The sequence below is a fragment of the Echeneis naucrates genome, chromosome 4 (genome assembly GCF_900963305.1).
Source record: "Echeneis naucrates chromosome 4, fEcheNa1.1, whole genome shotgun sequence".
Taxonomy (NCBI): domain Eukaryota; kingdom Metazoa; phylum Chordata; class Actinopteri; order Carangiformes; family Echeneidae; genus Echeneis; species Echeneis naucrates.
This window is the reverse complement of record NC_042514.1, coordinates 11,148,212-11,163,370: the sequence shown is the minus strand read 5'-3', so window position 1 is coordinate 11,163,370 and position 15,159 is coordinate 11,148,212. Positions and strand designations below refer to the sequence as shown.

Sequence of the window (15,159 nt, the reverse complement as noted above, 5' to 3'; positions counted from 1 at the left end):
AGCATCTCCTTTGCACTGTAAGTCTGATATCACAGCAAAGCAATGCAGTGTTTGTTCAGGAGGATACGAGAAATTTCACACAGAAATCCTTCTGCATGCAGTTTAGTGCTTGTGATTGGGGGCCTGTGGGTGTTGAAATGAAAGGATGTGACAAAAATGTGTTCTGAGTGATGTAAAAAAAAACATGTTACATCCTAATGTTAGAAGCCAACTAAGACTTAAATGTGGGAATGGCTGAGAAGCCAATATACGATTCATGTTTTGTGTGATTGCACACCTAATGGCAGCTCCTGTGACATTATGTTGCGAATGAAAAGCTTAAAAAGAGAGGAAAGTTACTCCCAACACTTCTCTCCCTGAAATCTGAACTAGACTATACTATACTGCGTTAGGTGTTCTTATTGTGAATCTTTAAATTCATTAATTGTCGCAATACATTCATTCAGTGTAAACCAAGCAAATGCATTCCATTTTGAAAGGCTGGAGGCAATCCCAGTTTACATTGGGCAAGGACGGAGACACCCTGGACAGGTCACCAGTCCATCACAGGGCCAACACACACACAGACAATCAACCTAAACATGCATGTCTCTAGATGGTGGGAAGACATCCACGCGAGCAAGGGGAGGACATGCAAACTCCACACAGACAGGCCCCAGGCCCAGGACCGAGACCGAACCCTCGACCTTCTTGTTGTGGGGCAACAGCACTAACCACTATGCTGCCATAGTGCTCTCTGCCTTACATGAAAACCAGTGGCCTTTTGTATTTGTAAAATGCTATGTAAGTCTGAATGATATCATCAGAGATCATAACAGTCACTGCTGTGAGTAACACTCATGCTTCATTTAACGCTCCAGTGGTATTCATTCACATCAAGTAGATCAGAACAGTTCAAATCTAATTATCTATCTATCTATCTGATTGAACTCTGTGTCTGTATGTGTGATTATAGCACATGTTTTGAAACATACGCATAAACCTACATATATTTTCCAAACTTAAGACTGACAACTAAAAAAAAAAACAAAAAAAACAAAACTGGGGAGTGGCTAAGCAGAGCATATTTACAGTGGGCTAAAACACAGTAATAAATCACTGCCTTGCAATTATATGCCTTTGCCACTCAGACTAGTTATTTTCTGTTCTTGTAGTATAGAAAATTCTCATAGTTCCTTTAGTGGCTAAAAGGGTTTTGTGAGATCACCAAAATCTAATCTCTTCATCCTTGAGTCTTAATGAACGCAATGTATTTCTGAGATACCACATTAACAAGGCCAAAATAGTACTTTATGAGGGCATAGTGATCTTGACCTTTGACCTCTGACAAGGAAAATCAATATCTAATCCTTTATCCTTGAGTCTAATAGGGCATTGGTGCCAAATTTCAGTAAATGCCCAGATCTAAATACATATGCAAGTCTGTCACCACAGAGACATAAAAATAAGCACAGATGGCTCTCATGGTAATGCCAAATATTGCAGACAAAATAAGATTTTGTTGGCAATGACAGAGTTCAAATCAACCAGGCTGCAGTTTTGGTTTCCTCCCACACACTAAATATATTTGGGTTAAGAGATGCAAGAACCAGAGGCTATTGATTCTCTGCATATTCATTTGAGTGTGATTTTTTGCCTGTGTGCACATGCCCTGTGATATATTCAGGACCGACCCTGGCAAAACTAAAAATAAATACATAAATAAAGAATCAATAAATCAATCACTATACCGTCAAATTAAATAAATTACTAAATATTCATATTAAATTAAATAAATGGGTCAATAAACTGTGAAAACAACGTATAAACAATTAGACTGTGTCAATAACAAGGCATGTGTTGTGGTGTAATTTCAAGCATTATGATAAAATGTCAACCTTAGAACTTTTTAATGAATCATTCTGTACAGTTTATCCCAGCTTTTGCTTACTTTTCTCATATTCAATCCCCCATAAAATGACTTCCTCACAGGACATTTTTAATGGATTATTTTTCAGACTGCCTCAGTTTCAGTTCAATCGTCCAAAGATACTGTTCTTTTAACCATCATATGAGGATCAATCACATACAAACCTTTTTTTAAAGTGATTAGTTTTGACGCACCCCGCTTTTAATATGATAAACAGTACATCAGTCTGTCTAGTCAGTGCTGTTTTCAGAGTGCTGTCAGTGCTTTCTATTGGAATATATCTATTCCACTTGTTTACTGAGTGAAAACCCAAATCAATCAAACTCCAGTCCATGTTTTCACTGCTGCCAGCAGCTTCACCCACTGCACCATTATTGCTTGTTGCTTTTTGGACATTTACTACATTTTTAGCTGAACTAAGGTGTTCCAAACACTGTCAAAACAAATTGTGCAGGACATTTTAACCTTGTGTCTACTAGCACTGCTAAAGGGAAAGGAAAGGAAAGTCTGGCACTCCCTGCTGAAGTTGCTATCCCTGCAACCTGACCTTGGATAAGCGAATAAAGATGGATGGATGGATGGATGGATGGGCCTTGCACATCCTCTGGATGTAACCACAAAATGTTGCCATAATGTTTCTCACAATTTTTCTCACAATATAGTCTGATCAAAGTGTGAAAACACCAGAATAAAGGATATTACCCAGTGTAATGATATCTTTTTTGTTGTTGTTTTTGCTTAGCTGTTCTGATTTGTAATTTGTTTTGTGTTTTTTTTTTTTTTTTATTATTAGCTGTTCTGTTTCGTAATTTTCTGCTGTGTTTTGCAATGTTTTTGCGGTGTTTTGCAATTCGGGGTCGCGGTACTTTTAGCAATGCTGTGACTTATTATTATTACTAATTTAGGCTGACACTTGAATAATCTGACAGACTGGACCCCCATATGAATAGAAATCACTCAATGGGCCCTCATGTGATAAGGCTGACTTGCGAAACCTAATGCAACACTAATAAGACTTGCAAACCTGTCCACACTGTAAAGTATTACTGACACATCTGAACGCAAAGGACTGAAAATGATTTTTTTTTTTTTTTTAAGAAAGAAGGAAAGACAAGTGAGGGATCCCTCTGGATCTCAGAGCAGGGGCCCCTGAGGAGGACCGTGCAGCCCGCTTTGGGGAGCTCTGCAGCGGTCCCATCCCAGCGCGGCTCAGCCTTCTCCCTCCAAGCCCCGCCCCTCCGTGAAGTCCGGAGTAAAAAGGGGGATAGATGGTGGTGAGCTGCTCAGAACTCAGAGAGAGAGAGAAGGAAGGGGGGGGGCTGTTTATCCACTCTTTGGTAAACTGTCACGTCTCCTTGGTTCTACAGCTTCTTTCTTCTTTTTGTCCAAAACAGCGGAACGAGGTGAAGGTCCAGCCGAGAGGGGGACCGCTCTGATATCCGCATCCAGCAGGGCGCCTTCCAACTTCCACCAACTTCCACTCACGTTTTTCTGGAGACGCTGCAGGGTACGTTCAAACTCTTAACGCTTTCAGTCGTCACTGTCGTTTCTACACGAGCAGCCCTGTTCTTCCACTCGACTAGCCCGCCAGGACAGTAACAACAAACAAACAAACATACACACAAAAAACAAAAACCAAAAAAAAAAAAAAAAAAAAACAACAACCTTTCCCGAGAGCTAGATTTTCAGTAAACTGAACATCTGTCTGTTGAGTCTGTTGACATGCTGCTGTCCGTCCTCCCGCTGAAGCTACAAGCTGTCAGCTAACGGTCGCCATGCTGACGAAAAACACGAGAGCCAAACAGTTTGCACAGGTGAAGAAAGTGATTTTCATTTATTAGATATATACCACACACACACACACACACACACACACACACACCAGTGGGCTGACTGACACTGTCCCCTCTCAGAAGTCAGCAGCACTCCTCCTGTGGGATGTTACGGCGCCGCGAGCGGGACCTTGAATGCAGCATTTTACATTAAAACTTCAAAAGTCAACAGTAACTCATTTATTTGCAAAAGAGACAACACGAGCTGCATCTGGTTAACTTCGGCGGCTGTTTTTCAAAGAGCTTGTCCGTGATTCTGTGATCTGCACTCATTTATCTCACAACCTGCTCGTTTTTTAATTTTCATAGCAGCACATGGAGTGAAAATGTAATGATCTTCCCATGATGAACAATCACTTGACGGGCACCTCACCATTAGTTTTGCTATTGATTAATCTGCCAGTTAAGTATTGATCAATCAAATAATTATTTAGTCTGCAAAATGTCAAAAAGTAATGCATGCAGGCCTTTGCAGTTTCAAGGTCATATTATCAAAGGAATTATTTTTGCCTTGCAACAGTCCATGTTGCAAAAGTCTAGATTTTACATTTGATACAAAACAGAGTAAAGCAGCAAACGTGTGTTTCACTGAAACATGACTCAAAAGGTAAAGTATTTGTAGTATTTGAAAGTTGTAGATAGAGGCATAGTCAGATTATCAATTGATTTCTCAGTTCACAACTTTCACTCTTAATCAAGAAAATGGATATCAACACTAAATCGAAAAAAAAAAAACCAAACTGGTTTCATTATTTGCCATGATTAATCCTAAGTACGTAGTATGTGTGCAGGCGGTTGGTAAATAGGCGCACCATGCACAGGTGCAGGGTCACAACTCAGATCAGGATGTTTGCAGCTAGGCAGACCTGATGTTCTGAATTGTGGCCAGGGTTTCCCGCTCAGTGAGAATGACTTACAATCATTCATTCAAAGCTGTGATTTTGTGGTGGAAGGTGGGAGAAGTTTGGTGGCTTGCTAGCTTGACTAAACATTGAGACTGTTCACCACATGAACATCTAGATGGCTTAAATGAAGCAAATTGGTGTCAGATTGGCAAAACTTTACATCTTACTCACCTGATGCTGTTTGTAACAAAGATGCTGCCCAGGCCTTTTATGTTGCTGCTCTCTATACTTATGGCTCTGTGATTATGGAAACATAGTACATGCTCACTGGATTTAACAACACGTTTCTGCACTGTATGTGTATAGGATGACATGGATATAAGCCAGGCCTTTTAACATCAGAGTGCCTACAAGTACATATCTTTGTTTCAGTAATGTTTAGTATGTTCAGTCTGGGGTGCTACATGCTCTGATGTACTTTCCAGATCTTCTTTGGGTGAATAGTTGCTCAGCTTAAATGGTCAGGTTTCAAGAGAAGTCACATGAGGTGATTTGAGTTGTTGCTACAACAAAAACAGGATGGTTCGGCCTCTTAGTTTAAAAACCATCACACTCAACCCAAAACAAGTTTTAAAGTCACTAGGTAAAATTTTGAATGTAGTAGTTATGTCTTTCCAAGAGCTCATTTAGTCTTCAACCCTAGTCTGAGCAGTGTTCCAGTCCCATCTACATCAGAAGAATTTGCTCGTGTTTTGTGTCTGTTCTGAAATACACCCTTTTAATTTGTAACAGCTTCCCTTTGATTAGTCAGTAAAGAGATGAATGTGAAAGAGGGGTATAAATCAAACAGAGGCCACTGGCTCAGCTTCACCTGCTGAGAGTGTAATATTTGTCATGATCTTACAAAATGACTTCCCAGCCCCAGCAGCTACCATTCAGTGAAAGCCCCTTTTGTCCTCTGCAGGCTGCTTGCTCTGCAGAGTGATTCACCTTGGTGCTTTGTGCATCACTTCCCTTATGTCCTCTGCATGAGTCAGATAGGTGCACATCTGTTTCTTGCCCATGGTTCTTTGCTTGTCACACTGGCAGCCTTTAAACCTTGAACATATGCAAATCCTGTCATAGCACCTTCAACACATGGGTCTGACATTAGAGATGCACTTACAGTTTTGTTGTCATAAAGTTGTTTGCATAACATTTACTATGAACAACACATTTCTAAAAATGATTTGGTTGTGGCTACCTGATAACCAAGGAGAATTGGAGAAAAAAACTATTTAACTATTTAAAATTGGACACCCCAATAAATTGGTGCAGATTCAATCCTTCAAAAACCTTCATTTAAACCTTGATTTACCCAAAAAAGACCCAAATCTTCAAGACTTAATTTAGAGTTTGTTGTTGTATTTGTCAGAATAGCTATTACTTTGGCTTTGCTGTTATCAAGTTGTGAAAAGACATAATGACAATCCTCAACATCTGATCCACAGAACTCAAAGCTTTGAGTAGTCTTCCTCTCGGGTGTCTGGTTTTCGAACATTATTCATCAGGAGAGTTAAATTAATATATTGCTTATTTTAGGTTAAAGGGAGCTTTAATCACTTACCCTTCTGGCATGTCTTTTTTTAAAGAGTCAGTAAATCCAGTCAAAAAGCTGTGGCAAACATCAACATGATTCTTCCTTTAGCTGGAATGATATTTTTGTGGGTGAATATATACTGTTACTGGTGTTTTATTTCCACTGAGAAATGTCAGTACTGAAATTCCAACCGCATGTTTTAGGTAAATTAGAAACAGAGGGCTGTTGCACTGCAAGGGACACTAGTGGGATTTTATGATAGCAAAAATTTGGCAGTAAGTACTGATGCCAATAAAATTCTGTGATTCTCAAATTGAAAACCAGAACTGGAAACAGAAAACAACAGATATTGCTTACACACAGTTCCCTACCACGTGTGAATGTGTGCACAAACATGCATATACCTCATTTTAGTCCGTGTGCAAGCAGTACTTTAAATTCACTGATAAGGTAACAAATCAGTAGTGTGAATATGGGCTTTGAAAAAGTAAGTGTTATATTTTGACAGATTGAATGGTGATGACTGCTGTCGCTATGTTAGCTTAAAGAACCCTAATGTTACCCATTGTTGACATTGTGTGTGGTGCAGCACCACCACAGATGGCAGCAGTTGCAATTTGTAAACAACGGTAACATTTCAAGACATGAGCATGTTGATGGCATGTTGTTAAAATTAATCTAACAACTGAAATTCACTCTGCCAGAATTGTGTACAAAAATCTGGATGTTGGTCTTAGAGCTCCTTAGAAAAGTTTGAGGTTTTTCCTCTTATGGCACACTGACTTCTGGCTTTCTATAACTTGTCCCTGATGATCTGTCTTAATTAGAAAATAACTTTATAATAATGATGATAATAATAATAATAATAATAATAAAATCTATTTTGTATTTAACATTCACAAAACATATTAAATATTACTAAAGTAACCAATGTTTTACTTCATTCAACTTTTTGTGTTAGGAACTATAAACTGTAATACTGAGTGTATTGTGTATGGAAAAACCTCTGGGTGAATTTTCACCATGGCAACAGGTGACTGATATCTGAGGGTGGTTTTGCAAGGAGATGTGATTGCAACATCTGTGGTGCACCACTAACTGGAGCATGTGTATTCTCAAATCAGAAATGAAATGTACAAGTGGGCAACCCTTTCGGTCCTTGTGCTGTTGACGGCCTGTGATAAAACCAATAGTGGCCACCCCCGCACAGATATTGTGCAAGTGAAGTAAAAGCATGTGACATTGTCAATTGTAGTGAAAAATTCACACCTCCTAGAGAATATAGGTAGTGCTACAACCACAGAAAAGCACATTTATACTGATATTAATATTAGCTGATCTTTTCGTTCCCACAGTAGCCGGCATTTGTGGTTGAAAAATGAAATCCTTTGGCGAGGTCATGCTGATTAGCTTGGCCGTACTAAACTGCTTACCCAGGACCCCAATGGCGCGTCTAGTGTTTCCTGACACTCTCATTTAATGTGTGTTAATAACCTGTGGCTTGTTACTCAGTGTTTCACACCCAGCAAATCAGTCATCCATTCTACACTCCTCGCATACTCCAGCTGTGGTGGTGGGAAAGGTGTGTGTATCACAGTCCTTTGGAGCGTAAATGAACCCCAGTTAACCCTTCCAGATTAATCCCTTTGTCTCTAAAGTGCTCCTTCTCTTGTCTCATCTTATCGTGCACACAGCATATTTGAAGCAAAAAACCAATTCCCTGTTGTTTGTCCATGCTCAAGTAAAACATATTTCTTTTGGTTGACTTTCTGTACTTTTGTTCACTTCACAGTTGCAGCCTGAAACTGACATCCTGTAGGCCGCTTCGTAGAGAGAGGAAAATCCTTGTGGAAAACAGGAGAAAGGCCTGTTCATCTACCTTCCACGTACCGGAAGCTGCAGGATATTAACAAAATGGCCAGAAAATACCACATTCCGATTTTACTTCTATCAGTATGTTGCCTTGCATCTGCAGGTGAGTTTTCACATTTCTTATCTGTGTCGAAAAATAGTACAGTTTCCAAATATGCTTGAATGTTTGTTTTAAATTGTCATTGTTTTGAGCCAAAATCGTACCCATTCCAATGATACTGACTATTAAATAAGGCTTGCAGTGCTCTGTTCAGGGATGTTCAGGGATTTTCCACATTTTCTTCCAGCATGCCTTTCTTAGACAGTGCTTGTCAGAGTTGTGAGTAAGGTGGATTTAACATTAATAAAGTTCTGACAAGTACAATAACTCAGCACAAAAGCTCAGTAGGCCTACATATATCTGTCAGATTGATTGGAATGAGAACGACGCTGCTAAACACCCAGTAATTAAAAGCTTTTAAAGCTGTTGAAATTACAAACAAAAGAGACAGAGGGAGGGTAACCATGTGAACAGCTACAAAAGTGAAAGCAGGAAATGTCTGTTATCAAAGTATCATATCAATTCACAAAAGCTTCTGGAGGATGACACGTATTGCACTCTTCACTTTGAAGAAAGTGCATGTTGCTCATGACCTTTAACAGTTGAGTCATTTTTTGTCAGTGTAACTGTTTCTTAGACTTATATCTGTGACACTTAACCACTTACTTGACAGTCACCTCTGTGGTCTTAAGATTTGTCTTGGCATCTGGTCAAAAAAATTTATTTATTTATTTTTTAAACCAAAAGAATATTCATTTTTTTTAAAAACTAAAACCAAAGTAGTAAAGGTTTCGTTCAATTTGTAATTGTATTAAATAATTGTGACTTCATTATTTATTGAAATAATTGTGCTTGTCATTCTTGCCATCATCAAGCAGCCTTATTGTATAGTTTACCAGAGTATAATAGTTTCCACACATCTTAACCCTCTTGTAATGTGGCTTTTTGAATTTGTGTTGTCGGACATTAAGATTGTAAATTGTTTTGGGCAAATCCCAGAAGGGAAAAGCAAAACTTGGATTGAATTAATTCTGTCATTTTACTTTTTCAAGAAGGAAAAACATAGCTTGAAACTGTAAATTGACTTCAATGTGAAAAAAACCAGAGATTTTATTTTTAAGCCACATTGCCCAGCCCTAGGTCACATCTTCACTGATTAGAAGTTGTTGAGTTGTTGTTAGATGTATTTAGAGGAACTTACACTGCTCTGCTGTTCACATTGGTTTCAAAAGTCAACCGTGGTCCGAACAAAATATTACATTTGCTGGCCTAAGTCTGACACTCCACAGTTTGATGATAAATATATAAAGTTGGCTAGAATGTAGCATAGCCTGCCCAGAGAATCTATTGTACATTCCTCATCTATTTTCTAACATCATAATGCGTTTTGTCTATAGAGATTGGTTTTTACAAATTACGACTTTGGAGTTGACCCCGTTCCAGCTTACATCTGCAACATCCTGTATTGTTTTTCTGTGGTAGCCCAGGAATGATTACCCAGTAGGAGGCGTGCTAGATAATTCATGCCGCAAAAAAAGTGTGGTTCGTATTTGTCATGCTTTCAGTCTGATTGCCGCCATAGGTTATTATTTCAAAAGTTCTTCCCCATTCTCTGGAGGTTTGAACCACGCTCCAGAGAAGTGCCTTTTACTCAAACAATAGCAGCGTAGTCAGTATGTGCTGTGGGTAGTGAAAACATAATTTCTCCCACAATGCCAGGATCTCCAACACAATGCAGTCGCGTATGAAGTTTTCCTCTAAATTCTTCCTTATACAGCACAAGGCATTGTTGTACTGTGTCACAAGGGACAGATATTTACAGTTCGACAACCAAATACCCTTTCCTCCAAAGTACATTGGCAGTCAGTGATTTATGGAAAAATGATCAGATGCTTCTAAGTTATCCAAGCAGTTTAAATTTAAGATGATTAAAATGCAGCCCAATTAGCATATTTTGATGAAAATTTCAAGAACACAAAGGTTGCAGCTGTTTTTGGTTAAATAACTTGTTTTATAAGTGTCAAAGGTAAGCTTGCCATTTGTTTTATAGAATATCATTTCACCTCTCTTTTTCTGTCTAATTCTATCATCTCACAGCATCTGTGTAAACAGTCACATCTGCCCTCTAAACTTGTCAGAAGAGCTCTTACGTAATGTTTAGATTAGTCTGCAATGGGTCTTCTCTCAGAGTAATGCAACCCAGGATCTGGGCCTCCCATAACTCTTTAAAGTCAGACTGAGAACACCTTTTCGTTAATATTTCAAGTCTCTGCTCTGCTGCTTCACTCTGCTTTTTGGTGTTTATAACTTTTTTTCCATGTCCCTACTACATTTTGTGGTTGTGTCTCCCTAACTTGCCAAAATGGGTATTTAATGAAGGCTATATCATGGCTCTTAGTTTTGATGGAAAATAGTCTTGTAGGAGGCATGCCAGATATTAATTTGAGGCACTTGCCAGAAACAGCGCCGACAGGATGCTGGTTATCCTGGAGACACAACGCTGGGCATCGTTTTCTGAAAAACACATCCCTATTACTAATGTAGTAGAATTGCTGCCTCCTCTTATGGCCCTTCCTGATTTTATGTATGGGGTAGCTTGATGATTGATGAAGCAGCTTGAGCAAATCCTCTACAGCTATTAAATGTCAAAGCACATCGTCTTAACACTAGAACTGTGAAGCAAAACAATAACTGGAAAAAGGAATTCAGTTGTGCTTGTGTTCACAATCCATATGTTTAACTGAAAGACTTTTAAGTGAATGTCCTCTACGGAAAGGTAAACAACTTTCTCTCTGTCTGCATTTTTTTGTATACTCTTGGCAGGCAAAAGTCGGCGTGATGCCAAAAGCTGTCCTGATGTTCTTTAAACCGCACAGTTGAGCAAAAGATTCGTTACTATATCCAAAATGTGTTTTTAGGGCCAACTAAGTGGGACTGCCAAAATGCATTGTGCAACCACTGTAATCTGAGAAGTGGGATAGCCAGTGGGAGGAGAGAGGCCAGCGCAGGCATGGGTCGTCTGGTCCAAATAGACACACTCCGCACACGTAGAGCGTGCCAAACCAACGGAGTCCCTTCCAACACGCTAAACCAGATGTTGCCCTGTGATTCATGAGTGGAGCCGGAGAAACACAGAGTGCAGAGGCAGTGTGCTGCTAGGCAGAGAGGTTGGGATGTTTACATAGCAACGGGAGTCCTGAAAGTGTCTAATTACAGGTCTGCTCTCCCCCATGGTGAGGCCTTTATCTTAACAGCACTGTTAAGGAAGGGTGCAACCATTGTGTCAGTTTATATCTGTTGTTTATAAAATGAAGGTCGTCCTAGCATTAGCCATTTTTAATTAAAAACAGTGTTCAATTTACTCCTTCAGTTTACTATAAGTGGGATTTACTTATTTAAGTAAATTTCACTCACTTAACTGCATCTCACTGATGTATTTTAATTGTATTTCTGTCTTAAGCAGGAGCACATGAATGAATTTATGTAGACCGGTTTTATGTCATTTTTCTCCAAATTCATCATCTGATATCACTTTCCCATTAAGAGAATGCTTACGCAAATCTGCAGGAGTAAACCTAATCCAGCCCCCTTTCCTCTCTATCTCTCCATAGTTCCAGTAAGCAGCCTTATAAATATTTCGTTCAGAGCCAGTAATGAGAGACAGCTGGTGTGATTGTGCGTTTTCCATTGTGTTTCACCGCCTTTCAAAAAAAAAAGGGAGAGAAAAGAAAACGAAGAAGTCACTGAAGCTGGGGAGAGTTAGAGTAATCGTGGAGTGTGACTTCATTGAATAAAGCTGGAATACAAATAACAACTGTCGCCCCTTGTTCATCTAACCATTTCAAGCTGCAGAAAAAATATGTTATGATATCACATTATAACAGCTGAGGTGTACTGCAGTTTATAGCTCTCAGTGGCAACCAGCGTGAGTTTAATTCAGTTTTCTAATCAGTTTGCAAAGGTTGAATATTTTAAGTGTTAGACCGGCCCTCTGTGATAGCTGCAAAGTAATATGGGAAGCTAGGTGAAAGTTTCCAGGTGGTATATTTCATCGGGTCAGCCCCTCTTGAGGCCTCACCTTCCCCAGTCCATTTCCACCAGATGAGTCCTGCTGAAAGACTATGTCCTAATTTTGGAAAGGTCCTATGGAAAACAGGACTCTGTGTCCAAAAAATGACAGCAGGGCTCTCTCTGAGTCTGAAATTTGTCCTAGATCTCACACACACTTGGAAAAATACTGTTTTTCAAAATTTGATATTGAATTGTGGACTAAGTTGCTGTAGAAATAAAGCATGATGACCAAAACAATAATATGTGTATACTCCAGGAAGAAATCTTTTGATCAATGTACTTTTTAAAGAGAATTTATTCACAGTTTATTTGTCTGGTAACTTTCAAAAGTTCATCACATTTTCCATTTGTTAACTCTTCAGTTAAGAAGCTCTCTTATTATGCCTTTTACATATTCATTCAGAATGCCTTTCGACAAGTCATTCTTCTTCTTTGCTTTGTGTTTGCTAACTGGAATGTAGACCCCCGCCAGCATGTTTGAAAAAACTCTGTCTGCCTTGCCCTTTCTTACCTTTTTGACCCCTTCACACAGGGCTCACACACTGGCAGAAAGGCCCAGCATTGTTTCACTCCTTACTTTCTGTTGATGGCAACCTGCTGCTTCTCAGAGGCGGTGTTGGTGATGGTGTTTCTGTAAAATATCGCAGAAAAAAAGACATCTTTTTGGGCTGCTGTTTGACTGACACCAATAAAATATGTGGTTTGTATTATTGTGTTAACCAAATCCTTTTCTCATGCTTAAATGATGATATGATTTGTCTGAGAAACCATAAAAAACATTTTTCCACTCAGCATAAAGAGTTGATATTTACTAGCTACAACAGGAATGCGCAGTCATCTACTTCAAGGTTCTAGTGTATTGCTATTTCTGCATAGCCAAGAGTTGGGCTAATAGCTATGTTCTTACAGATCAAGAAAAAGCTGAGTTCACCATCAAACTTCATTCCTTTACATGCCAAGAAGTGTCTACAGTGGTAGAAACTGCTGGCCGTGTTAACTCTTGAATTGTGTTCCTCCAACTATTTGTTTTCAGCGGTTCAGCTAACCAACTAGCCCCAACATGTCCTGTCACTTTCTGCCTGTGTAATGTCCACTTTGTCTTCATGATAGAGGACAAATGTCTTAAGCTCTTTAACTCTTTGAGCCTCCATATGCTACAACATAAGCCACTTCACTTTGTAAACTATGACATATGTAAGTTGCTGTTTTATTGGAATAATTTTGTTTATTTAATTATTTTTTTAATATTACATCTCCTTTCAAACCTCTGTAGGCTTGACTTAAACACACAGTCATTGTCTCTCAGAGTTTAAACTGAACCGCTCCCCCAAAGAGACCATCCACCTTTGCTTTGGATCATATAAAATACCATACATTGAATAGATCTGACAAAGCAGATGACCCACCACAAATGAAATGTGGATGAAATAGAACAGGGCAAGACGCATGACCCCTAGGAACCCTACTGTGTATTCCCTACTGAGTCTGAATGTTTGTGAATGCAGATTTGTTGGTTGCTCCCAAACACCCACAGAGCTGCTGCCAAAAACTTTTTTGCAGGCATTTATGATTGATGAGTGATATGCCTTTGAAGCAGCGGGAGGGACCTGGCCTTGTTTACTTAGGAAAAGCAGTTCTTCCTTGGTACTTAAACTACTAAGGACTGCAATGTGCTGGATGAGCTGCTGGCTGAGATACTCCACTTTATGGTATCTCACCAAAGCCATGTCTGCCAGCAACTTAACACAACCATTGTTTAATGACGCCTCTGGCGCCAATGCAGCATTTTATATGCTTTCTATCATTACCAATCAAGCCTTTACTTGTTCTGGCTCCTGTCAGTGTGACAATTATTCATTGCGCCATCATAAAGAATCATTTTAATTTTACGTTCTTCATTAGTTGACTGCAACTCCATTGTTAAGTTGATTCTTTATATGGGTTTCGTGTAATGATATTGAGCCGGTTTGTGTAAATAATTGTTGGTCGTATCCATTTACTGCTTTAAAAAAAAAAAAAAGAATGGCCATTTGTTTTGTACTTTGATAATAAAGGTCCAGACAGCATATGTCAGCACCCGTCAGTAAAGACATACGTTGGTAGCTCAGCTTGTGAAGTCTTTATTCATATGCACACATTCTCATGCTCTCCCAGCTGTCTCACTTTTCACAGTGGCTCCTGTGTTCCTCTGGGAATAAGCCTTGTCATCTATCTCTTCAAAGCACACTGATTTACTATATGTCTGCATTTAGATGTAGAGAGGAATGTATTTGCTTCCATCTTGCCTGTGAGTTCATTTGCTGCTTGTAATTGGTCATGTATTTTGTTCAACTGATGGTTTGCTAACAGGTGCCAACTCCATCTGTCAGGACTGATGAATAATAACCAGACTCACTCCCTGGAGTAGAATTCTTTCCACCACCTCTTATTGCACAAAATACACAAACCATTGTTGTATCAAACAAAGCTCTTTAATATTGTTTAAGATGAGTCCTTAACATGTGAACCTACTGTCATGACAAACCAAAGCTAATTTATAGTTAGTTATTTATTGTCTCCTTACAGTCCAACTCCAATATTTCAGGTATGATAAAGTTTGAGTTAATAAAAATGTCGATTTCTTTCCTGTGCCCACATGCCTACATGGAAAGACAAAAAAATTATTCTATTTTACTGGTGCGATTAAGACAAATGCCAAAGACACTATTCAGGGTGGAAAAAAGTACTTCAAACTCCTCAGCATGATTATTTGGAAAAAAAAAAAAACCCAAAAAAACAAGAAAACTGACTTTTCCTGAAGCTTCTTGTATAGTTGAAGATGCCTAGTGTTTTTCATACTTAATTATTTTACGAGATTGATAAATGCAGGAACAATTTGTTTCCCCTTTCTGTACAGCCAGGACTTTGCAGATGAGAGATACATTTTTCCTGGCATTCTGCTTTCCTTTGTATTCTGGGCCTTCACTGTTGCTCAAGTTTTTACTTCCACATGAATGTAATTTATTGTCCCA

The 15,159-nt window shown here is 39.0% G+C and overlaps 1 protein-coding gene across 1 annotated transcript in view; it reads left to right on the top strand.

The window, feature by feature from the left end:
- The first annotated feature begins 3,177 nt into the window (after positions 1 to 3,177).
- Positions 3,178 to 15,159, top strand: part of tgfbr3 (transforming growth factor, beta receptor III) — a 56,614-nt gene continuing 44,632 nt past the window's right edge. The window contains exons 1-2 of the mRNA XM_029500349.1: positions 3,178 to 3,416; positions 7,958 to 8,140. Coding sequence (XP_029356209.1) covers positions 8,080 to 8,140 — 61 coding nt within the window. The 5' untranslated portion in view covers positions 3,178 to 3,416; positions 7,958 to 8,079. The remainder of the gene's footprint in view (positions 3,417 to 7,957; positions 8,141 to 15,159) is intronic.